Genomic DNA, 25,532 nt, shown 5'->3' on the forward strand with positions numbered 1-25,532 from the left:
GTGATTTCTCATAAAATTGGGAATCAATCTACCTTAAGACCCAGCTGGTGTGGGAAGTCCTTCTGGCTATGTGTTGCTTTCATTGGTTAATGAATAGAGGAATTGCCTTGGCCTGTTGATAAGGAAAACTTAGGTAGGCCGGGAAAGCTAGGCTGAATGCTGGGAGAAGGAAAGCAGAGAGAGAGAAGCCATGGATCCTCCTCCTGGGACAGAATTAGAATCCTCCCCCAGTTAGAATCTTTGCCGGTAGGCCACTGACACGTGGCAATATACAAATGAATAGAAATGGGTTAAATTAATGTAAGAGTTAGCCAATAAGATGCTAGAGCTAATGGGCCAAGCAATGATCTAGAGAATACAGTTTCTGTGTGGTTATTTCAGAGATACGCTAGCAGGGCGGCCAGGAACTGGGCAGCAGGATGAACAAGTAGCCTCTCCCCCTACATGCAGAAGCACCACTCTTGGGCATCTACCCAGAGAATCCATCCTACCATAAGCACACTTGCTCAACTATGTTCACAGCAGCAGTATTTGTCATAGTCAGAACCTGGAAACAACCTGATGCCCCTCAACTGATGAATGGAGAAAGTGTGGTCCATTTACACAATGGAGGACGACTCTGCTGCTAGAAAGCAATGACATCATGAAATTTGCAAGCAAATGGATGGAACTAAATAAAATCATACTGAGTGATGTAACCCACACCCAGGAAGACAAACACGGCCTGCATTTGCTATAGGCAGACATTTGCTGGTGAGTCAATGGTAACCGAGCTACAATCCATAGACCCACCGAGGGTATGGACAGAGTAAGGGACTTGTGAAGGTGAGGTGTGGACAGGCCATCACCCCAGGAAAGGGAAGTAGAATAGTTATGGATGGATAGATGGGGTGCAGCTGGGATGACAGGATCAAGTAGAGAGCGGGGAGAGGGAAGAGAGAAGGGAGTGCGGGAAGAGACAGCTAAAATTACGGAGCATTTGAGGAATAGTAAGGAAACCTAATACAGTAGAAACTTACTAAAATATATACATATATGAAGGGCATCTAAACGAAATGACCAAGTAATGGGGGAGACAGAGTCCCGACTGGCCATCTTCCAGTGCTGGGATCTGGGTCACATCTAATTGAGTTTTGGGCTAAAGGGGTTCCATGGATATCCCCAAACAATTCAGGTTGTTGCTAAGACAATAGATTCCTCTCCACAAACTGTGAGCAAGGCCCCATTGCTGAAGACAACAACCACATGAACCATTGAACATGGAGATGTTGAACTGGTGCCTACACAGAGCATCCACCCCTACGTGCTGGTGTCTTTGGTATAGGAAGGTGCTCTGCAGGCTACCAAAGGAAAAACATAAACATCAACTCAGACACAAACACTGTGATCTACAATGGTGCCCTGCATTCAAGATATGCTAGGACAATAGTGGCACCAACTTGAGAGAGTAGCCAACCCATATCTGATTGGACGTAAGGCCCACTCCATAAGATGGAATCCATGCCCAACACCACTTGGGTGATAAAGAACTAGAGACTAGATAGCCCAGGGACCTAGAGCTAAGCCAAATACTAGTAGTCTTTAAAAGAAATGTAGCGATAAATTGACTCCTACTGAGATTCTGCTATCCTCATAGATCAGTGTCTTGTTCAGCCATCATCAGAGAAGCTTCCCCCTGCTGCAGATGGAAACAAATACAGAGACTCAGAGTAAGAGACTTGGGACACTCAGCACTAAATGGGATGTCTTCATCAAATCCCTCCCCTCAGGGCTCAGGGAACCCTGCAGAAGAGGAGGCTGGAAGAGTATAAGGACCAGAGGAGATGGAGGACGCCAGGGGAATGAAGCTCACATGAGCTCAGAGACTGAAGCAGTGTGGACTGGGCCCACAAGGGTGTGCACCAGGTCCTCTGTACTTACTTATAGTATGACTTAAGTGGGGTTTTGTTTTGGTTTGCTTTGGGTTTTTTTGTTTGTTTGTTTTGTTTTGTTTTTTCAAGACAGGGTTTCTCTGTGGCTTTGGAACCTGTCCTGGAACTAGCTCTTGTATACCAGGCTGGCCTCGAACTCACAGAGATCCTCCTGTCTCTGCCTCCCGAGTGCTGGAATTAAAGGCATGCATCACCACTGCCCAGCTAAATTTTATGTATTTTTAAGCCTTTTACAAAAATACTTTATATTTAATCCAACCTTGCTTTACCTGTTAAGTTGAGAGCCAGTACAGTCTAGCTTGGGCCCAGCTCTCCAGGCAGATTCTATACTATAGCTGTACCTGATATACAGCCCTCAACTGCTCAGAGATCTGGGGAATATGGCATTTAAATATTTAATTATTAAACAACTTTTTATATAACAAAAAGAGGCAGGTTGGCTCATAGCAGCAGCACTCTATTTCCTCCAAAGAAGACAGAAGACAAATGGGCACAGAACAACATCCATCCACACTTCATTTCAACTGCCATGTGCTGACCACTGGGAAAAACTGCCTTTCATCTAAACTGAAGATCTCCAGACAGTGGACAGAATCACTGGAATTGGCAGCCTAGCTGCTCAGGTCAAGGTAGGCTTGTCTTCCTACAGATTTCTTAGCCCACAGGATCTTCTGGAGCCTGGCACGCCCTGTATAAAACAGTAAAAGGCAAATAAGACCCTCAGCAACCATGGAGGACCCTGAGGAGTAGCCTAGGTGCCAACCAAGTAAGTTCCCTGTCGCTTTTAAATCAACAACTCAAGTAAAATTTTATCCTTCTCAAAGATCTCTGATGCAGTTTGACAGCTGAGAGGTTTTGTCAGTTTAAATGGACAACCTCACCAAAGAAATTTCAGAAAAATACAAGTTATTAAGACATGTACCTGCAAGTTATAAAAGAGTGAGGACAAATACACACGATGAAATTTCTCTCTCACGCTGCCTTCCATAGTCTTAAAAATACTTTTCATTGAGCAAAGACATCTGTCACAATCATTCTGCTGCTGTCTAAAACTTCTGTTTTCACAAACCCACAGAATTCTTGTGAGTTCCAGGGAGCCAAATTGAAGGATCCACCTTATACAGGTCAGATACACCCTTCTCAATTCCCTGGTCCTAAATTTTTTCCCCCTAAACTTAACTTTGTTCTCTGTTCTGTCAATACCTTAAGCAGCTGTAAGAGACACCAGATATTTCCATAACACAAACACTGGAAGGAACAAAGAGACCAGCTACACCAGGATGTGACCAGCACCCAGCTTTCTCAGGTTCTCCCCCAAGATGACACGCACAAACAAGTTGGAAGCAGTCTTGAGAATCCACCGCCCCAATTCCTTTACCTGTGGTACCTAACCTCCCGCCTGTTTATTATAAAAAAGAGATGGGACTGTAATGGTCTGTTCTGTCCCTTTAAGAGACAAGCCACGCCCACTCCCCCAGCTGGTCTTCAGCTTCCAGCCTGAGTCCCTTCCCTTTCTGTCTCTCCCTCAAAGACGCAGCTTCTATCTCTATTTTCTCCCCACTTCTCCCCTTCCCCCTCTCCGTTTCTCTCTCTCTGCCCCTCTCTCTCTGCTCTTCCCCCTTCTCCCCTTCCCTTCCATAACTCACTAAATTTCCAACTTCACTCTGCATGGCGTGCCCATCTGTCTCTGTCTCTCACCTGCCATGTAGCTTCCTGCCTAGGACCCCACTGATCCTCGTGGCCCATGGGCCACTCGGGGGCTCGCTGCCTAGGATCCAGCTGCCTTTGTAGCCTGCTGTGGTCTCGGGACCCGCTGCCCTGCTGCCTGCTGCCTGCCGCCGCTCGGGGACCTGCAGCATTTTACTTAAACCATTGCAGTCAGTACTCAAGTTTCATTAGAGAATCGCCTAGAATAATTTTATAGGCATTTATTTTCTTTTTTCCTTTCACATAAAAGATAAAATAAGCTTGGATCCAACTTTTTAAAAAAGTTGGTCATGGTCCCATTCACGTGCAACCCCAGGGCTGTGTGGGGTCCCTGACAAGTGCTGGCTTGGCAGCCTGGCTTCAGGCTCCTGGGTACTGTGTTGTGGGAATGACAAAAAGTGATAAAGGACGCTCATCTCTTCCTCTGCCCCTGCAGACACAGGCACATATATGCTATGTACCCCATAAACACACATACAACTTTTTAAACTAAAAAACTAAAAAACTTTAAAGAAGTCAAAACCTGTTTGGGTTAGTTAACAAGGCCCTTCATCTAAACTAAAAGCAGGAAGAGAGGAGGGGTGCGGGTGTGTAATACACCCACTCATCCTCTGTGAGTCCCTAGGTTCTATCCCCAAGAAGCCAAGAAGAGAAAAAAAAGAGAAAGAGAGAAAGAGAAAAGAAAGAATAAAAGAAAGGAAGGAAAGAAAAGAAAAGAAAAGAAAAAAGGTGGCTCAGAGATTAAGAACACACTAGCTTCTCTTGCAGAGGGCCTTGGTTCAGTTTCCAGCACCTATGTAGAGTTTCACAACCATCTGTATTCCAGTTCCAGAGGATCCATTGCCCTCTTCTGGCCTCTGATGGCATGGCATGCACATGGTAAACAGACACACGTGGACAAAACACCATATGCACACACACACACACACACACACACACACACACACACACACACACATATATATATTTGAGACAGGGTTTCTCTGCATAGCCCTGACTGTCCTGGAACTCCCTTTGTAGACCAGGCTGGCCTAGAACTCACAGACATCCACCTGTCTCTGTCTGCCTCCCTAGTACTGGGATTAAAGGTGTGCACCACCACCACCAAGCAAATTTATTTTTTTTCCTAAGGAAGAAAAGGGGAGCCAGGTAGTGGCACACGCCTTTAATCCCAGCACTCAGGAGGCAGAGACAGGCGGATCTCTGTGAGTTCGAGGCCAGCCTGGTCTACAGAGCGATAGTGGCGTATGTCTTTAATCCCAGCACTCATCAGGCAGATCTCTGTAAATTCCAGGCCAGAATGGTATACAAAGCAAGTTGCAGGACAGTCAAGACTGTTATACAGAGAAATCCTGTCTCAGAAAAAAATGATATCAGGATTTATTTATTTATTTTTCTTTTTTGTTGTTGTTGTTTGTTTTTTCGAGACAGGGTTTCTCTGTGCAGCTTTGAGCCTCTCCTGGCACTCGCTCTATAGATCAGGCCGGCCTCAAACTCACAAAGATCTGTCTGTCTCTGCCTCTCGAGTGCTGGGATTAAAGGCGTGTGCCTGGGTACTTATTTTTATTTTATTTTGCCTGCATGCATCTGTGCTCCATATGCACACAGTACCTGAGGAGACCAGAAGAGGGCATCAGATTCTTTAGTACTGGAGTAGGTATGGCTAGTTGTCTGTCTCTCTCTCTCTCCACACACACATACACACCAGCCAGCCAGCCAGTCTAGGAGTTACCAACTCTTTTCTAGAAAGGACCAAAAAAAAAAAAAAAATCTATACTTCCAACTGTTGAGGAGATTGAAATGTCTTAATCCCGATGTGACAACCAAGAGCAGCTACAGATGCGGTACAAATAGTCAGGGGTCACACACACCAATAAAACTTTAAAGACACAGTGAGAAGCCGTGTTTGTTAAGAAGGCGAAGAAAGAACCTGGGCTCCACGTACACGCTGAGTCTGCTCTGGGATGGTATCTGGGGTATCAATGCTCAGTGGCCCTTATGCTTGGCAGGCGACACCCGAGGCACGGGAGCCTTTCCTTGGTGCAGCATTTCCATTTGCCTAGGAGCTCACCGGGTTCCCAACCAGTTCTGAGTAAAACAATGACGCCTGCCAGGAGCCTATGTTTGACCTCTGACCTCTCTGCTGTCTTCTGCCAGCTCAATTAGATGTTGGTTTCCTTTGCTAATTGAGCTGGGACTTTTCCCAGCCGCCCCAGGCGGACGCCAGCAGAGAAATCCCACACTGTAAACGCGGTCTGCCCACGCATGCGGTGGCTGCTGGAAGGAGGCCAGGGGACCTGGAGAGGGGCCAGCATGTGCTGGGCTGGTGCCCAGCTAAGTCCTCTGGTGTTCCTTGCTCGTCTTTAAAGAGAAACGGAATGGGGGACTGGAGAGATGGCTCAGAGGTTAAGAGCATTGCCTGCTCTTCCAAAGGTCCTGAGTTCAATTCCCAGCAACCACATGGTGGCTCACAACCATCAGTAATGGGGTCTGGTGCCCTCTTTTGGCCTGCAGGCATACACACCAACAGAATATTGTATACATAATAAATAAATAATATTAAAAAAAAAAGAGAGAGAGAAACGGAATGCACACCTACAGTACCAGCCCTTAGAGGCAGCGGCAGGGCTACAATGAGACCCATCTAAAGTAAAAATCAGATGAACTTGGAGGACATTCTGCAAAGTGAAAGAGGATGGTGGTGGTGGGGGAAATACTATAGGCTCCTAGGATATCGCTAGACATAAGGGAAAACAGATGAAACAGAGAAAGTAGAACGAGAGGCAGAGAATGTGAGAGGGCGGGGCTCTGCAGCAGGACACTAGCTGAGCATGAGCAGGGTCCAGGATTCCGTCCGAGATTGTGAGTGTTTGTGAGTGTAGGACCTACACACGGGGCCAGCCTAGTCTACACAGAGTTCCAGGTTAGCCAGGGACACAGTGAGGCACTGCTTAAAAAATAAAAACCGGAGGCTGAGCATGGTGGTGCACGCCTTTTATCCCAGTACACTTGGGAGGCAGCGGCAGGTGGATTTTAGTGAGCTCAGGGCTAGCCTGGTCTACAGAGTGACCTCCAGGACAACCAGAGCTACACAGAGAAACCCTGTTTCAAAACAAACAACAGGCTCTCTTCTCCAGCCCGGCAAGATGCCCAAGGGAAAGAAGGCCAAGGGGAAGAAGGTGGCCCCGGCCCCCGCCGTCGTGAAGAAGCAGGAGGCGAAGAAGGTGGTGAATCCTTTGTTTGAGAAGAGGCCTAAGAACTTCGGCATTGGGCAGGACATCCAGCCCAAGAGAGATCTCACGCGCTTCGTCAAATGGCCCCGCTACATTAGGCTGCAGCGGCAGAGGGCCATCCTCTATAAGCGGCTCAAAGTTCCTCCAGCCATTAACCAGTTCACCCAAGCCCTGGACCGGCAAACAGCTACCCAGTTGCTTAAGCTTGCCCACAAGTACAGGCCAGAGACCAAGCAGGAAAAGAAGCAGAGGCTGCTGGCCCGTGCTGAGAAGAAAGCTGCCGGCAAAGGGGATGTCCCGACTAAGAGACCACCTGTCCTTCGAGCGGGCGTCAATACAGTCACCACTTTGGTAGAGAACAAGAAGGCTCAGCTGGTGGTGATTGCCCACGACGTAGACCCCATTGAGCTGGTGGTCTTCCTGCCTGCTCTGTGTCGCAAGATGGGGGTCCCCTACTGCATCATCAAGGGAAAGGCCAGGCTGGGGCGGCTGGTCCATAGGAAGACATGCACCACTGTTGCCTTCACACAGGTTAACTCGGAAGACAAGGGTGCTCTGGCCAAGCTGGTGGAAGCTATTAGGACCAATTACAACGACAGATATGATGAGATCCGCCGCCACTGGGGAGGCAACGTCCTGGGTCCTAAATCTGTGGCTCGAATTGCCAAGCTGGAAAAGGCAAAGGCCAAAGAACTCGCCACTAAACTGGGTTAAATGTACTGCTGAGTTTTCTGTACATAAATATAAAACTTCCAAAAAAAAAAAAAAAAAAAAAACAAACAACAGCCGGGCGGTGGTGGCACAGGCCTTTAATCCCAGCACTTGGGAGGCAGAGGCAGGCAGATCTCTGTGAGTTCGAGACCACCCTGATCTACAAGAGCTAGTTCCAGGACAGGCTCCAAAAACACAGAGAAACCCCGTCTCGAAAAAAGCAAAACAAAACAAAACAAACAACAAACAAACAAAACCAACAAATCAGTTTGTCACTGTGCTCCACAGTATGAATGTATATCTTATATCTTTCAGTGTGTGTATGGTGGTGTAGACGGAGCCCAGGGCCTTGTGTATCCTAGACAAGGGCTCTACTCTGAGCCCCGCCCCAGCCCCTCACTGGGGATCCTAGGCAGGGGCTCCACCCCTGAGCCCACCCCAGCTCCTCACTGGGGGATTCTAGACAGGGTCTCTACCATTAAGCTATTCCTCAAGGACTATTAAATAGAATTTTTAAATGACATGAAGAACCCTGTTCTTGGTATCAGACAACAGATCCTACCAAGCTTGAATCCTATAATTAACCTGAATTTAAGATCCGGCTGTCAGAGTCCCGGCATCTGTTCATGGACACCAAAGCAGCTGGGCCTGGCAAGGATCCCTGACCACAAGCCAGCCAGAGGCTATCACACCTTCTTCCCAAAATAGGTTGGGAGGCTCTTTATTTCCATCCTGTCTGTCCAGTCAGAATATGAGATCCCCGCGCCTTGGGGTGGAGGGCAGCAGGCGGCTCCCCTGAAATCCCCTCAGCTGCTCTGAGTCCAGCCGAGATCAGAGCCTCCACGGTTTATACACAGGTTCTGCCATCCTAGGTAAACTCCTAGGCAAATGAAAAAGCAGGAACAGGGAAAGGCTCTAGCTCCGTAAAGCACAAACCCACCTGGCTCCCATGCCTGGGGTGTGCTGCCAAGAGCCGAGGACTCTTCCTGCCTCCGCATTTCAGCTCCTGTGAAAAGGCAGGGTGAAGACGGGGCGGCCAGGACCACCAGGCCCCTTTGGGCAACTCCTGAAAGCTACAGTGCTAACTGGCAATGCTCCCTCCCTGCCTCCCCATCTCCACACCTTCCCCGTCTGTCCTGCGTTTTTCCTTTCTTTTTGGTGTTACTCTGGTAATTCAGGCTGGCTTAGAAGTGGTCATCCTCCTGCCTCAGCTTCCTACGTACTGTGAACCTTTCCAGTGTCTTGAAGAAGACGGACGTGTCTGACCCTGCATGGCAGGCTTCAGGTCTTCCTCCTGTCCCGGAGGCCCCAGCGTCCCTAAGAACAGACCCCACGGCATTCCTACATTTTGAGGTCGAATAAAGCAGAAGCGCTTGATTCACTCACACATTTATTGTCTGATGACTCACACTGAGCTTTGATCGACACCAGGATGGGGAAACCCAGGAGCTTCCAGGCTCAGGTATGAGGAGATGCTTTCTTGCAAAAAGGCAACACGGGGTGCTTCCAGAAGCCCAAGCCCAGCCGTGCCCCACTCTCACCTCCCCCAGATGCCCTTGCCCTGTCCAAGGCCCACTCCGCCCCAGCAGCAGCACCACACTGCACACGGAGTAGGTGTGGACCCATGTTTGTTGAATGACTGAATGAATGAACGATGCTGACTGGCATGAGGAACACCTGCTGTGTTATGAGTTATGAGTGTGCAAGGCTGTTAGCTCTTGGGCATTCTGCCCCGCATGAAGGTGGCTCCCTTCCTTTTGCCTGTGGTTAGCCCTGGGTCTGTCTGCTCAGTGGAGTAACTTGTGAGACCTTCTGAGCCCAAACACAAACATCCTAGGCCTAACGTACAAAGCACACGGTGCCATCCTTCACGCAGGCTCCCTGGCCCAGGATGCTGCTTAGGAAACTTGACATTCTCTACCCTCTGGACACAGGAAGACCTGGGATCTCCACGCTACTGAGAGGAAGCAGGAGGCTCAGAGGAGGTAATTGCCCCGAGATGCCCAGAAGGAGTCACAGGGAAGTCCTGGCTGGAAAGAACGGGGCACCCCAGCATGTCCTTAAAACTTGGCTAACTGAGGCTCCACGTGGCTTTTGGTTACAAGATATATTTTGAAAGAACAAAGAAAGAAAACCAAGAGTCGACTGGCCAGGGCTTCCGCAGCTGGCACTGTGAAGATGGTGTGATCCCAGGCTGTGACGTCATGAGGGGGTCTAGCAGAAAGCAGGGCTTCTCACTCCTACCCAACTCCTGTACCCTCGCATCTCAGCCCTGCATCAGCCCTGCGAGCAGCGGATGGCTCCAAACCGCGGAGAGGGAAGTAGAGGCTGGTGGAGGGGAGCTCTTGAGTTCTGTATGCCCCTAAGTTCTGAGGTTCCCTGAGTCCACACCCTTCTCCCCAACATCCTGTGGATGCCTGGGGCTGCTCCTTAATCCGCCTTCTTGGTCTTCTTCTTCCTGGAGCCTTCACTCAGCTCCTCCCTGGCCTTGGCAGGCAGGCCTGTGTGCTGGGTGCCCAAGCCTCCGCTATGTGGTGCTCCATGGTTGTCATGGTGATGGTCACTTCCCCAAGCTGCCCCAAACAACACCGGGCAGATGTAGCCCTCCAGGACATCAAATGGAGAACTGTGGGAGTGCGTGGCCGTCAGGAACACCTAAAGGGAGCCCAAGAAACACAAGGGAGGGGGCGGACAAAGGAGCAGTGAGGGGGAGTGGGCCTGCCATAGCCCTCTGGCTTCCCACACCTCCAAGCTTGTAAGCCCCAACTTCCAGGGATGCTGCAACCAGTTGTCACCCTCCCAACACCTACACTTGGGTGCTAATTTTGTTGCTGGTGTTGAGTTAGGGTACCATGTAGCTCAGGCTAGCATCCTGTTCATTATACAGCCAAGTCTGAACATAAGAGACAGGCATTGCCTTCGCTCATGTGGGAACATAGGTGTCAACCATCTGAAGCTGGGAAGAGTCCCTCACAGTTCCCCACCCCCAGACCCCCATGCCACCACACTCAAGAGCTCTGAGCATCATTCTCTCTCCCTCCTGTCTTCCCTCACACCCTTCCATCCTCTCTCTTCAACCTCTTTCCCCACTTGCTTGTCTTTGCTTGCTTGCTTTTAGTTTGTGTTGTATTTTGAGGCAGGGTCTTATATAGCCCAGGCAGGTCCCTAACTTACTGTGTAGCTGAACATGACCTTGAGTTCCTGATCCTGGGCCCTCCCTTTTCCCTGCCACAGGGCCCAGGGGGTTTGTTCTGATTTTTTGAGGCAGAATGTCACTAGGTAACCCTCGCTGGTCTGGAACCCACTACATAGCCCAGTCTGGCCTCAAACTCATGTTGATCCTCTTGCCCCCTCCACAGCAGGACTCACTCCCTTTCCAGGGCTTCACTCCTCTCCAGGGCTGGACCATCCCTAGGCAGGATCTTCTACGCTTGGGGAGCTAGGGGCAGCATTCTCGGCAGAAAGACAGGGAATGCCCAAGTTCCTTCTGCTTCCATCACGGTGGCTTTCAGCTTCCTGTCCCCGGGGTCTCTCATACAGGGGAGCAGCACCTCCATCCCACCTGCAATGCCCATTCTCTTCCTCAACCCTCATCCCTCAACCTCCCGATGAAATTCTTGCGAGTGTCCCATCCCAGGGACTTACCTTACATGACACCATGAACATGGTGAAGATGAAGATGAGGCTGGCCTTGGACACGGGGAGCCAGCGTGTCTGCTGCAGGGTGAACAGAATGGCTCCGTACAGGCTGGCTTTGGTGGGGCTGGGGGTGTAAGACATGGGTCACTATGCTCCATTCTCAGTTCAGGCTTCACTAAAAGCCCAGCAGAGTCACAGCTGGCCAGGAGGCACTGGACCCGTCTTCCTGGCTGGCGGCTGGGGCCTGCTTACCAGGGAGCATTTTAGTTTATGTTGGGTTGGGGGGTTATGGTCTGAGCTCATGTATGAGACAGCTTGGGGGGGGGTCAGGCCCATTGAGGTTGGGGAATTTGGGGCTGAAACTATGCTAGGGGGAAGAACTCAGCTAGTGAGGAATTCATGGGGTAGTGACACACAGTAGGGAAACAGAAAAGGTCTGTGACCAAACCAGGGTGACAGCCATCTTAGCCTTTTCCCTATGATGACTCCTGACTTCCCAAGGTTGTAAAATAAAAGGATTCTCTCTCCTGGGTCTCCAAGGCTCTTATTATGAAGTGAGGGCCACCGTTTTTGACGGAAAGATCTGTACTTTCACCTAGAGCTGAGTTATTGCCCCTCCTCACCCATGGCATTCCTCTGCTCCCACCCCAGCATCTCTCTGTCTCTCACCCATGTAAGCAATTTTAGGGAGCTGGTTTCTCCTTCCACCATGTAGGGTCTGGGGACTGAATTCATCAGGCTCGGCTGCAAGCTCCTTCACCCACTGAGCTGTCTCGCAGGCCTAGCACCTTATTTTTGAGGCAAAGTCTCTCACTCACCCAACCTGGAGTCTACCAGTTTTGCTAGGTGGGCTGGCAGTGTCTCTGCATTCCCAGCTGTAATCTGAACGAGAATGTACCCATTCTGGTCTCCGGTGCTGGAGCTGTTGGGGAGGTTGAGGAAGTGTAGCCTTGTTGAAGAAGTGCTGGGGCTAGCTTTGAGAGCTAAGGGCCTTAGCCACCTCAGTTTCTTGCTTGTGGTTCAAGATGTGAGCCCTGAGCTCCCCGCTCCTGCTGCCACGCCCCTGCTTACTCAGGTCTCCCACCACGACAGACTCAGTCTTCTGGAACCTAAGCTCCAATGAATGACTTGGTCATGTGCCAGGAACTGTAGAACAGCTAAGACACCAGCATGGGGGTGACGGGTGTGCTTGCACCTGGCTTCTTACACCAGCACCGGGCAACAGGTGTGCTGCTGCACCTGGCTTCTTACACCAGCACCGGGCAACAGGTGTGCTGCTGCACCTGGCTTCTTACACCAGCACCGGGCAACAGGTGTGCTGCTGCACCTGGCTTCTTACACCAGCACCGGGCAACAGGTGTGCTGCTGCACCTGGCTTCTTACACCAGCACCGGGCAACAGGTGTGCTGCTGCACCTGGCTTCTTACACCAGCACCGGGCAACAGGTGTGCTGCTGCACCTGGCTTCTTACACCAGCACGGAGTGACGGGTGTGCTGCTGCGCCTGGCTGTCTATAAATGTGAACCCTAGAGAAACCAATGCAAGTTCTTGAACCCAAAATCTTTCTCTTTTTTAAAGTCTTACTTATTTAATTTAATGTTTATGGGTATTTTGTCTGCATGCGTGTCTATGAACCATATGTATGCAGGGCCTGTGGAGGCCAGAAGAGAGCATCTGATTCCCCATGAATGTGGTTACGGATGCCTGTGAGCTGCCATGTGGGTGCAGGGAATCAAACCCGGGTCCCCTGGAAGAGCAGCCTGTGCTCTTAACTGCTGAGCCATGGCTCCAGCCAGTGTTTACCAGCATCTCTTGACTGCGGATGTATAGATGGTGACAGACCCTGATAATGGGGAATCTTCCCTTTCATTTCAGGACAGGTTCTCACTGTGTAGTTCTGGCTGGCTGGAACTCATAGAGATCCCCTGCCTCTGCCTCTCGAGTACTGGGATTAAAGGAGCACACTGCCATTCCTGGATTGGTAATGTTGAATCTTTCAGTTTGACAAATCAACCTGGAGCCCAATGGTGGTGGTGGTGCACGCCTTTAATCCTGCACTCAGGAGGCATCGAGGCAGGAGAATCTCTGAGTTCGAGGCCAGTCTGGTCTACAGAGCAAGTTTCAGGACAGCCAGGGCTACCCAGAGAAACCCTGTCTTGAAAAACAAAACAAAAACCAACCCAGAGGCAAATCTCTTGGCACAAGATTATCTAGATTAGGTCAGTTGGGGGTAAAGACCCTGCAGAATGCGGGTGCCCCATTGGGGCACCGTCTGGGACTGGACGTGAAGAAGCCAGCTGAGCACCTGAGCTAGGTGTAGAGAGTGTGACCTTGGTGGCTATGGGGTTTGGGTGCAGGGGGTCACATCTGCTCAGCAGCTGCTAGAAGCCGAGGTCACCATACAAAAGGCTAAGGAGGCAGATGTGACAGTCAAACCCCTGGACAGTGAGTAAAGGTCACATGTCGGGGAGAGGTGACCTTCAGGCTACCCTCCCCAGCACTAAACAACTGGAGGTTGGGGAGATGGCTCCATGCTGTAGTGAGCCTGGGCATATCAGGGACTTGGGGTTTGACTGAGAGACCCTGCCTCAGATACGGTGGGAAAGTAACTGATGATCCCAGAACAACCCAAGGTCTGCACACACACATCATACACGCACTCATGTGCTCCACACAGACACACAGAACAACCCAAGGTCTGCACACACACATTACACACGCACTCATGTGCTCCACACAGACACACAGAACAACCCAAGGTCTGCACACACACATCACACACGCACTCATGTGCTCCACACGTGCACACCACACAGACACACAGGAAAATGAAAAAAAAACACACAAAGGAATAAAGAGAAGTAGGATGTGTCAGGCCCAACGCACTGGTCCTGCAAGGGTCATTCCCTCGGCCCTCCACACCACATGGTCTGTCTGTCTGCCTGTCCAGTCTCCATCCCACTCCATTTCCTTCCTTCCACTCATGTTCTGCACCCTGGCCATGCACCTTTTCTAACCTGACAATTAGCAGTGATGCTAGGCTCTGGGTGGGGAGTCTTTTGTAGCCAGAAAACCCCTACTCACTCTTCAAAACCCCAGTCAAATATCACCTCTGCAGAAAGTCTTCCTGTCCTTACCCCAGCAGTGTCTCCAGGGGAGGAGGGGCAGAGGCCACAGGGGGTACTTACAAGGACATGTGCAGGATTTCATTGGTCTCTGGTTTCCAGACTCCTCGAAGCAGCTGTTCCAGGTTGGACAGGAGGGCAACACCAGAGCCTGTGGGGAGGGCACCACTGAACTAGCTTGCCACCGCACGCCCCGTTTCTCCTAGCCTCAGTTCCCAAGGACACAAAGGGCCTTCTCTTCATGAGGGGTCTCTGAGTCTGGAGAAGACCATCCCTGACAGCTGGGGAAATGAGGCTCACAGCAAAGCCTTACCCAGGTTCGTACGGCACAGTCGGGGCAAACCAGCAAGAAGCAATTGGATGTGTCCCCAGCCACAAGGGACTGTCTTGACCTCCCTGTGCCCAGGCCTAGTCCTCCCTGGTTCATCATCACAAATGCTGGGATGACAGGAGCCCACCCTTACGCCCAGCTAACTGCTGTGATCTCACTTACTGAAAAAAAATTAATAATTTCTTTTTATGATTTTATTATTTATTTGTTAATTTTGTGTATGGGTGTCAGCATGCCACAGCTGTAATGCAGAGGTCAGAGGACAACCATGAAGTGAGTTCTCTCCTTCCCTTCTGTGGGATCCAAGGCTTGAGCTTACCTTGTTTGGCAGGAATCAGTTACCTACCGAGCCTTCCTGCCAGCCCCTACAGTTGTTTTATTACATTTATCTAGGTGTGGTGGCGCACACCTTCAGCCAGCTCTCGGGAGGCAGAGGCAGGAGAATCTCTGTGAGTTCAAGGCCAGCCTGGTCTACATAATGAGCTCCAAGCCAGCCAGGGCTACAAAGAGAGACTCTGTCTGAAAAAGAAGTTACATATTACTTATACTTTTTGGGGTAGTGGGGAGTGTGTCCATGTACATGAGCAAACTGTAACACAGGTGTGGAGGTCAGAGGACTAGGGCGACTCTCAGGAGCTGGTTCTATCCTTCCACTGTGTGGGTTCTGGGGACTAAGCACTCTTCCCCTAAGCCATCTTGCTGCCCCTATTATTATTAACTTCATTGTTACTGCACATGGTGTGTGAAGGTGCATGGGCCACGGAGCCCATGTGGTGAGCTGTGAACAACCTGTGGGAGTCAGTTCTCTCCTGCGTGGGTTTAGGAATCAAACAGGCCAACAGGCTTTTGCTGCAAGCTCTTTACCACTAAACCGTCTCCGTGGACTATCTCACTGGATCGTCTCCCTGGGTTCACTGAACCATCTCACTGGACTGTCTCCCTGGACCATCTCACTGGACTGTCTCACTGGACCATCTCACTGGATCGTCTCCCTGGGCCGTCTCACTGGACCACCTCACTGGACCATCTCACTGGACCATCTCACTGGACCGCCTCACTGGACCATCTCACTGGACCATCTCACTGGACCGCCTCACTGGACTGTCTCTCACTGGACCATCTCACTGGACCGCCTCACTGGACTGTCTCAATGGACCATCTCACTGGACCGCCTCACTGGACTGTCTCTCACTGGACCGTCTCCCTGGGCCGTCTCACTGGACCATCTCACTGACCACCTCACTGGACTGTCTCACGGGACCCCTGTGGGGATTTTTTATCTTCCTTGTCATAGTTCTGTTTACCTTTGACCCAGCCAGTGGCAATCATGATGAACCACCCATGGTGGTAGTGGTGGTGTGCATGGTGGATGCCCACGGCAATCTTCCGAACCCTCACCACCTCCTTCATGGCCACGAAGATGAGTTTCACGGGCAGGAAGCAGACGCACTTGTAGAAGAGGTCCAAGGGACAGAAGAAAATCAAGTACCTTTGAGGACAGAAGACCTGGGGTCAGGAGGAAGGATAGCCCAGCAGGAGATCCTGGGGAGCATCTGGCGACTGGGGTCCTTGCTCCTTTAACCTCCCTCCTCCCTGACCCCAGGCTCAGCCTTTCCAGGGCCTCCAGGTGCTTACCACACAGCAGAGGCCAGCAGGATGCTGGAGCTGTTGCTGAAGTAGTCAATGATGGGCTCCCCGAGAAGCAAGTCAGCCAGGATGTAACTCCCAAAACAGTGCAGCATGGCGCACAGCCAGGACGCCACCGGGTGGCGACGGGACAGTTCCACAGCTCCTGCAAGGCATGGAAGAGTGACTACAGGAGCATGACAACACCTGCAGGCAGGCTGCCCTTTTAGCCCTCTGGGTGCTGGAGATTAAACCCAGGGCTTCCCCTGTGAAACCAGCTGCAAGCTGAGCGTGAGTTCTACCACCAAGGTAGGGAAGAGGCAGTGGCGATTAGCCAGTACCTACTGAGGAAGCCATCTGAAGTCTCAGATGGGGTGAGGCATTTATAGGAAAAACTCATTTAATTTCATCAGGGCCCACTGAGCTGGTAAAGGCACTTGCCACCAAACCTGATGAGCTGTGTTCCATCCCAGGACCTGCATGGGGGAGACCTGACTCGCCCCGCACACACAAGAAATAAAAGCAGCCTAGCATGGTGGTCCACGACTTAGGCAGATCTGTGAGTTCAAGGTCAGCCTGGTCTATAGAGTAAATTCTAGGGCAGCCAGGGCTACACAGAGAAACCCTGTCTCAAATAAGTAAACTCAGGCTCTATTCTTAAGTTAACATCATCCCCATCTCATAAAGCCACACCCTTGAGCCACCATTGGGTGTCCCCTGGTGTAACAGCTTATACTGGAGAGTCCCTCCTTTTCTGACCAGTTTCATTTGGTGGAGAAGGCGATCAGACCCCCAAGGGTCATGGATTGGGAAAGTGGTCCCCAAGGTGTTGGGCTTAGAGGTGAGGATCCTTTAAGAATTGGGTGTAGGGTATGGAATTAGGTCTGGGATACCAAGGCTAGCCTGCTGGAGATACATCCTGGGAGAATGTGGTGGTTTCAGAGGCATAGCTGGGCTGGGGATCAGTGGGTAGCACGCTGGAGTCCTGGGTTCCACCCATAGCACCGTATAAAGTCAGTGTGGTTGATGCAGGCCTGTAATCCCAGCACACAGGAAGGGAAACAGGAGAATCTTAAGGGTATTTTGTTTGTTTGTTTGTTTGTTTTCGAGACAGAGTTTCTCTGTAGCTTTGGAGCCTGTCCTGGAACTAGCTTTTGTAGACCAGGTTGGCCTCGAACTCACAGAGATCTGCCTGCTTCTGCCTCCTGAGTACTGGAATTAAAGGTGTGTGTGCCACCACTGCCTGGCAAGAATCTTAAATTTAAGGTTATCCCTCGCTACAGGGGACATTCTAGACTAGCCTGGGGTACACGAGACCCTGTCTCAAAGGGGGGAAAAAAAAAAGCAACCTGGCCAGGGTGGCCCTGCTGGCCTCTGCCACCTCTGCCTTTCCCCTGAGTGTCTACTGCCCTGTGATTTCCCACAAGGCCAAACAGGGAGTCTCCCTTCTAAACTTTCAGGCTTCAAACTGAGCCAAGCCAACCTTCAGTGCCGGGGATGGAACCCAGGGCTTCCCACTGAGCCATAGCCTCAGCCCCTGAACCTCTTTTCTCTTTGTCAGCAAAGACATCTGTGTATTGTTATCACAGTGGAAATGAGCCAGCAAGACGGTCCTGTCTAGGCCGACCACCTCCGAGTCTGATGAGTTCAATCCCCAGAACCCCACGGTAGAGAGAACCAACTTCCCCAGATGTCACCGAGTCTACACGTGCTCTCCACACACGCACAAACACATACACAGATATAATAAATAAATCATTTCAAACAAACAAAATCACTTCAAAACATAAATGCAACCTTTAAGAAACTCCACCCAGTGTGGACAAAACAAGGTAAATGACGCCATCTTTTACTAATGGCCGCAGAGAACAGCCAGGGCAGGTGAGCGGCTGTGAGACCGTGAGGACAGGAATTCAGATCCTTCGAAATCATGAGACCCAGAAGCTGGCGAGGAGGAGGCTCAGTGGGGACAGCTCACCCACCAAGATGGATTATGGAATACATATGGTGGGAAGAATGAGCCAACTCCCGCACACACACGTGCATGCATGTACTCAGGAACACACAGAAGCATAACCAGCCTTGTCAAGTACCCTGGTATATACTTACAATCTCAAAAAAAAAAAGGAGGGGAGGAGAGAGAGAGGAAAGGGGACAGAAGAGGAGGGAGAGGGGAGGGGAAAGAACACCCCTTCCTGCATCTATTTAAAGTACTGCTTCCCCTGAGAACTAATCCCAGAGCAGCTGGTGAGTCCACAGGGTCAAGGCTACTGAAGCCCTCCCTCCTGCCCTGCAGAAAAGACACTTGCATGTGCTTCTAAAAATAGCTGCCAGGGGCAGTCTTATTCCAGGGTGTTTCTTGTGCCCTTTGGGACCATCCTAGAGACAGCTGAAGGGGAGGGGCTAACAGGCTTTGCTTCCTAAGCACCTCCTATGTAAAGTCTTGACCCCCTCACTCTGCTACTCAGGCCTATGTAGCCCTGAGCAAGTGTCTGCCACCAGTCTCCAGCCAGCCTGTCTCTTTGGTTGTCAAAAGGCAGAGGGATGAGCTCATATAGCCTTCGAGATATAATGATTCAACTCATTATCTTTATTTATTTTGAAAAGATTTATTTTATGTGTATAAATGCTTGCATGTACATGTGTCTGTGGATCCTGTGAATAAGTACCTGTTGAGGCCTGAAGAGGGCGTCAGATCCCTTGGAGCTGGATCACAGGTGGTTGCGAGGGACCCTAGATCCTTTGCAAGAGCAGCCCTATCTGCTGAGCCATTGCTCCAGCCCTCTTTATTCATTTTGATATGGTATTTCACTCTAATACAGGCTAGCCGTTAATTTGCCAGCCTCCTGCCTCAACCTCCCCACTGCTGAGATGTCAGGTTCAGTCACTTAGAACCTGGAGAAGCCTAGGCTCCCTGGCTCTATCAAAGATCGCCTACCAGGACAAAAAGAAACTGCTTAGCCCTTAGCAATTATGCCAGAGATATTCTGGGACCTAGCATGAGATTGAAATATCTGGGGGGTGGAAATTTCACACACCAGATAAATCCACCCACTGTGAGCTCAAGGAATAGCCCAGCAGTAGCACCTCTGCCTAGAATCCCCCAGTGAGAGGCTAGGGGTGTGGCTCGGGGGTGGAGCCTTGCCTAGAATCCCCAGTGTCTCCTGGTCCTTAAGATTAGTGGTTGGGGAGGCCTGCGGGAGATGTAAAAATTGCCCTCTTTATGGTTTTTTGGTGCTATTCCTTGCACAGACTTAGAACAGCATAGCTCAGGAGCCACAACCGAAGCCCCAAAGCTTTGTATTTTTCAGCTTAAAAAATAAACTTGTCTATTAATTGGTGCTGTAGCTCAGGGAGCAGAGGACTGGTCTAGTATGCCTGAAGCCCTGGATTCCATCGCCATCACACAGGAACCAGGCGTGGTGGCTGGAATCACAACACGCAGGACTCAAGATGATCATGAGTTTGAGGCCGGCCTGGGCTACATAGTGAGGCCTAAAAGAACAATGAAGTCTGTTATTGTTGGGCATGTCTGTAGTCCCAGAACTTGGGAGATGCAGGCAGTAGAATCAAGAGTTCAAGGTCCTTTTTAGCTGTTGAGCAAGTTTAGTCCAGCCTGGGCTACATAAAACCAGCTTAGACTGGTACCAACGACACAGCTCGGTTGGTGAGGTACTTTCCTAACAGGCACCCAGCCTTGGGTTCCCTCCGCTGCAGGTTGGATGTGGTGGGGGAACACACAGCATAGCGGCTGGGGTTGAGTTCTCACTTTAACAAGCAGCCCTGACTTATTTTAGTTCCTCCCTTCTAGAAACCATCCCCTTGAGTGGTATTTGGAACAAGCTCTCTTGGGCAGTTTTGGTTCGGTTCAGTGTCCTGCATCTCTAAACACTCTGAGTTTTCTTGCAAAAGAACTCTCTGGAAAGCCTGACCCAGAAAACACCAGTCCCCACGTTCTTCTAGAGCCTTCCAAGTGCATAGAACCAATTCTTACTGATTTCCCAGACACCCAAAATCCAGATCTCCATATCACTGGACTACATGCCTGTAGACAACAGGGCAATGGGGTCAATTTGCCAATGAGCCCAAGTCACAGACAGGCAAGGGGAAATGGAGGCATGGGGGCCAGTTTGACTGTTGAGTTAGTGTAAGCAGACTGGTCCCACCTCAGAAGCCCTCACCTGTTCCTTTTGTTTCATGTGTATGTGTGTGTGTGTGTGTCGAGCATGTATGTTTGAATGGGGGGACGACACGATGCATATGCAGGGGCTTTGTGCACATGTGTGTCTGCACATATGGAGCCAGCTTGTCCTGAGGACCCGATCTCTGCCTCCTGAATACTTCACCATCTTTTTTATTTTATTGTTTGGTGGGGGGGGGGGGCAGTGAAGACATGATCTCTGGCTGTCCTGGAACTCACTGTACACACCAGCCTGGTCTAAAATCTAGAGATACACTTGCTTCTGCCTGAGTGCTAGAATTACAGGCATGTGCCACCATCTTTGGCTGAGAAAAAGCCCAGGCTGGCCTACACTAAGGTTCTTTGGGTCAGTCTTGTTTGCCGAAATAACAGGTATGTGTTGCCTGGCAGCTCATCAACCACCTTGATTTCCTAAGGGAAGGGTGAAAAGAACAGTTCTTGCAGCCTAATCTGTTATTCTGGGAGTCACAGGGACCTGGGTATGAGTCTCAGTCCCTTGGGACTTGCGGGCTCACTACATATTAGTTTACTTCGACCCTCGACATCCTGTTCCCCAAATATTGAAGGAGTTATTCCAGGCAGATATGCAGCAAACATGGGTGGGGATGGGCTTCAAATGCAAGCATGCAGGTATTCTGATTAAACCAGTCTGGGTTTTAGAGTCTGGGGATGGAATCCACGGTCTTCTGCACACTCAGCAAGAGCTCTACCAACAAGCCCCACCCCAGCCCCACGCGGGGGGGGGGGGGATTCTAGGCTGCAGCACCACACGGGAGGTTCTAGGCTGCAGCCCCACACTGGGGGGTTCTAGGCTGCAGCCCCACACTGGGGGGTTCTAGGCTGCAGCCCCACACTGGGGGGTTCTAGGCTGCAGCCCCACACTGGGGGGTTCTAGGCTGTCCCTCTTGCTGAGTACACACAAATAAATGAAAATTAATCTTGCCAGGCTGTGGTGGCACACGCCTTTAATCCCAGCACTTAAGAGGCAGAAGCAGGCGGATCTGTGAATTTGATGTCAGCCTGGCCTACAGAGTGAGTTCCAGGATATCCAGGGCTACACAGAGAAACCCTTTCTCAAAAATGAAAACAAAACACACACACACATAGATATTTTCCCCCTGAGAGCCAGCAAGATGGTTTAGCAGGTAATACTTGCCACCAGGTCTCATGACCTGAGTTCAATCCCTGGGACCCATGTGGTCAAAGGAGAGACCTGAAACCTACATTGCCCTTTGACCTACATACATAATTTAAAAAAATTAATACAATTTTATTTTGAGACAGGATCTGGCTAAGGCTTTGAACTTGTCACCTTTCTGCTTCTGCTTCTTGAGTGGTGGGATAATAGGTGGGCACTGCACTAGGTTGAGGCTGATTTTACAGTGTCTGGCCTCAGACTCAGAGATCCACCTGCCTCTGCCTCCCAAGTGCTGGCGTTAAAAGTGTGTACCACAAACTCTGGGTGGAAATGGACTTTTAAAAGACCCTAGAAATCTGCTGTGCAGGTAAGGTTAAGAAACTAATGAAGTTCTCGGGAATAAATCCCAAACCTTCTGGAACATTCTAACTCCTACCTACACTTGCGGCACAGATGGTTTACTGTGAAACCCCTGCAGAAATATTCAGACAAGAATGGACATGGATCTCATCTAGAATTCGAGCACAGGAAAGGCTGAAGAAAGAGGATCGTTGAGTTTGAGTCCAGGCTGGGCTATGCAGTGAACCCTGTTTTGTTTGGTTTTTTTTGGTGTTTTGTCTTGTTTTGTTTTTCTCGAGATAGGGTTTTCTATGTAGTCTTGATTGTCCTGGAACTCTCTCTGTAGATCAGGCTGGCCTTGAACTCCAGAGATCTTGAGATCCAACTGTCTCTGCTTCTCAAGTGCTGGAATTAAAGGCATGCAGCCCTAGTTTTGTTTTATTAAATAGGGGTTGGCAAGAGGGCTCAGAGGTAACAGCACTTGCTACCCAGTGACCACCTGAGTGTGATCCCCAGAACCCATGTAAAAATGTCAGACGAGAGCTGATTCCACAAAGCTGTCGTCTGACCCCTCCATGACCTCTGATCCCTCCACAAAGCTGTCGTCTGACCTCCATGACCTCTGTGGCACACATGTATACACACATGAGTTAATAATGATGATGATGATAACTGAAAAGATTTTAAAATACAAATAAAGGGGGCAGTGAATGGCACTTTGGGCAAAGATACTCACTGCCAAGCCTTGGGCTCACGCCCATATCCACACCGAAAGAAGGACAGCTGCGCCACATTGTCCTCTGCCCTCCGCATGCACATCCCGGCACACTCACCCCCCCCCCACACACACACAATAAAAACATGAAAAGAGTTGAAAATAACAATGCTGAATCCCTCCCCCATTTTCAGCACACTTTTTACTAAGCCCATTCTGGGGGCTCCTGTCTCCTCCTGGTGGACCTTGGGGCATGCTGGGTTCGGCAGAAGCCACCAGGAATTATTCCCCTGATGGGAAACCCAGTTTCTCCAAACGAAAGCACAAGTGAGAACTTTGCCTTGCAAAGCCAAGGCTACCCAGAGCAGCTTTTGGAGACACAGACTCTTGTTTGTGCAAAGGGAAGAAAAACACAAGCCGGATGCCTCACAAGCCTCCAGCCCCTTTGCATAAGAGCATGTATTTATGCTTGTTCGGACACGTGTACAAATTCATCCAAGAAAGTGCTGGAGAACGATGCATGCGAAGCTAACAGGAACACCTTTTTAAATTTTTTCCCCTTCCATTTTGTGGGCCATCTTGAAGGTCCCCATATTTAAGTAAACATTGCAGGCTATTTTTGTCACCTCAGAAAGAACTGATTTACATATGCGCCCTCAAAGGGTCCTACACTTTCCTGGAAGGAAACTATCCTGACCCTCAAACTTGCAGGTTCCGTAGAATAACTAAAGCTACGGGAGCTGAACAGGACACAAGTGCTTCTGCTGAACTTGTGTAAAAATAGAACACTCCAGGGAGGCGCTGTCTGTTTATTTATTTTTGAGACGGTCTGTAGTCAAATTGGCCAAGAACGCACTGTGCAGCCCTGGCTGTCCTGGAGCTAGCTTTGCTATTCCCTGCCTCTAGGTCCTGAGTTCTGGCATTAACAGAGTGAGCTACATTTGCCCTCATTAAACAGAGTGGGTGGAGGAGGGGTGGGAGAGAGGAGCTAGCTCTGCTGCTAAAGGAGCCCATCCACAAGTCTGACCACCAGAGTTCCATCGGGAGGCCCACGTGATGACCGAAGAAAAACAACTTCTGCAAATTGTCCTCTGACCTCCACACATGTCCAAAACACACAAATAAATAAAAGTAATTAATTGGTTTTTTAAATCAAAGAAGTAGGGTCTATCCTTCCGTGACTCTTGAGAGCAGCCTGACCTAAAGTTGCCCTATCCTGGAACCGCTTCAGCTCCCTAAGTGGGAAGAATCCCAGGCCAGAGCTGGCCCAACCGACAAACGGGAAGGGAGGAGAAGAGGATGCCAAGAGATGCGGTACAGAGGGGACACCGGTGTCACTTTCCCTGAACTTGATCGCAGCCCCCAGCATGGTCAGTCCTTATATAGTCACTCGGCAGTCATTCCAAGGGCGTGAAGGGAGGTCATGGCAGCCGACGTCCAGAACATCTGACCTCGCCCGGGCAAAGCCAACTCTTGCTTGCAACCTTCGCCACCATCAATGCCCCTTGCCCAAGTTCAAGTTCACGAAGCCTCGTCTAACCCGACTCCTAGCCTTTTTTCCAACCCCAACCCCACCCAAACCCCATAGCACCTGTCCTCCCTACAGTAAGCAAGCGCTCGCCTCTCCTTCCGTTCTACCCATCTGCAGCCCGCTTTGCACAGCTCCTCCATCCCCGGGGTTACCTCCTCCACCTGCGCGCGCGTGGGAGCACTCTGCCTCCTTCCTATCCAGTCCCAGGATCAGTTCTGCCTCCTCCGCGCCTCCATCATCAAAAGATGGACAACCTCTCTCCTGGGAGCCCCTACTCACCTGGCTCATACTTCAGGTAAATGATGGAGACGATGAAGTAACTAAGGTCGAAGACCGGGAAGAGCGGCACCCGTGAAAAGCTGAGCGCTAGCTCTCCCAGGCTCAGCGCTGATATCAGGTCCATGGCGTTGGCGGGTACCTCTCCGGCCCCTGACCCGGTGCGTCCCGCCGCCCGCCGCCCAGGCGACTGCGCCCCCGCCACTGAGCCCTCAGCGCTGCCAGGCACCGCCCCCGGCCCGGCCCCCGGGAGAGGAGGGGCGATGGGGCCGCCTGCGCCACTCAGCGCAAGGCGCAGGGCCGCAGAGCGGCCAGAACACGGTTCTGCTGCGCAGCCCGCCGGTCTGTCCCCTGCATCCAGCCCACTCGAGCGGGACTCCGGTCCTTGTGCAGCTGTTAGGACCCTGTCTCTCCTCCGTGGAACTAGCCTAATCCCGACCCCTGTTATCCCCAAGATGCCCGCCGATCAGATCCCCGCCTCGGCGGACCTCAGCCAAGAATTTCATGTTTTATTCTTGAGGAGCCCGTCTCTTCACGTGGATGTGCAAGTCAGGACTCCGCCTCCCACAAGGCGCCTTCAACCCAAACCCTCATGTCCTATTTAGTTTGTTCAGTGAGAATCTTGTCTCAAGAGGCTCCACAGAACTCCTCTGTGGACTCCAGCCCAGACCCTGGTGTCCCATAGGGTACACTGAGGTAGGGACCCATTAGATCCCATAGGTCAGAACCTCCACCCATCCTGTTCTGTAAGGTCTGTCCGATCAGGACCGTCATTGCCCAAGGCCCTGGGAACAGCCCAGGCACGGGGAACACCCTGACCCGCAACTGTGTGCACTCTGAGCCGGCGTGCAGCCAAGGAGCCCACAAAGCCCGCACTCCGTCTCCGGGGTGGTTCAGGGATCAAGGGCACAATTTCCTTGTAGACGCGGAACCGCGGCCAAGGGGAATCCACAGCTGGGACTCCTCGGCACGCAACACGGAGCGTGCGTGCGCACCTCAAACTCCGCCCCATGGGTGACGTCACGCTCC

At 50.8% G+C, this 25,532-nt stretch overlaps 2 protein-coding genes across 3 annotated transcripts; one reads left to right on the top strand and one right to left on the bottom strand.

The window, feature by feature from the left end:
* Positions 1-6,768: 6,768 nt before the first annotated feature.
* Positions 6,769-7,585, top strand: LOC121462873 (60S ribosomal protein L7a). Its single transcript, XM_041674840.1, has one exon. It carries the CDS (start codon positions 6,785-6,787, stop codon positions 7,583-7,585), a length of 801 nt encoding a protein of 266 aa, XP_041530774.1. The 5' UTR covers positions 6,769-6,784.
* Positions 7,586-8,964: 1,379 nt separating this feature from the next.
* Positions 8,965-24,731, bottom strand: Tmem38a (transmembrane protein 38A). 2 transcript variants are annotated; one of them, XM_041674524.1, is made up of 6 exons: positions 24,507-24,724; positions 16,313-16,469; positions 15,982-16,166; positions 14,410-14,497; positions 11,228-11,345; positions 8,965-10,237 (listed from the first exon to the last, which is right to left on the bottom strand). In XM_041674524.1, the coding sequence occupies exons 1-6, from the start codon at positions 24,628-24,630 to the stop codon at positions 10,013-10,015; spliced, it is 897 nt and encodes a 298-aa protein (XP_041530458.1). In that variant the 5' UTR covers positions 24,631-24,724; the 3' UTR covers positions 8,965-10,012. The 2 variants fall into 2 exon arrangements, with proteins under 2 accessions (XP_041530458.1, XP_041530459.1); XM_041674525.1 differs by lacking the exons at positions 8,965-10,237; positions 11,228-11,345 and adding an exon at positions 12,017-12,143 and having other exon boundaries at positions 24,507-24,731.
* Positions 24,732-25,532: the final 801 nt, after the last annotated feature.

This window comes from Microtus oregoni, unplaced genomic scaffold (genome assembly GCF_018167655.1).
Source record: "Microtus oregoni isolate MIOR12 unplaced genomic scaffold, Mior012 000025F_ref0000491, whole genome shotgun sequence".
Lineage (NCBI taxonomy): Eukaryota > Metazoa > Chordata > Mammalia > Rodentia > Cricetidae > Microtus > Microtus oregoni.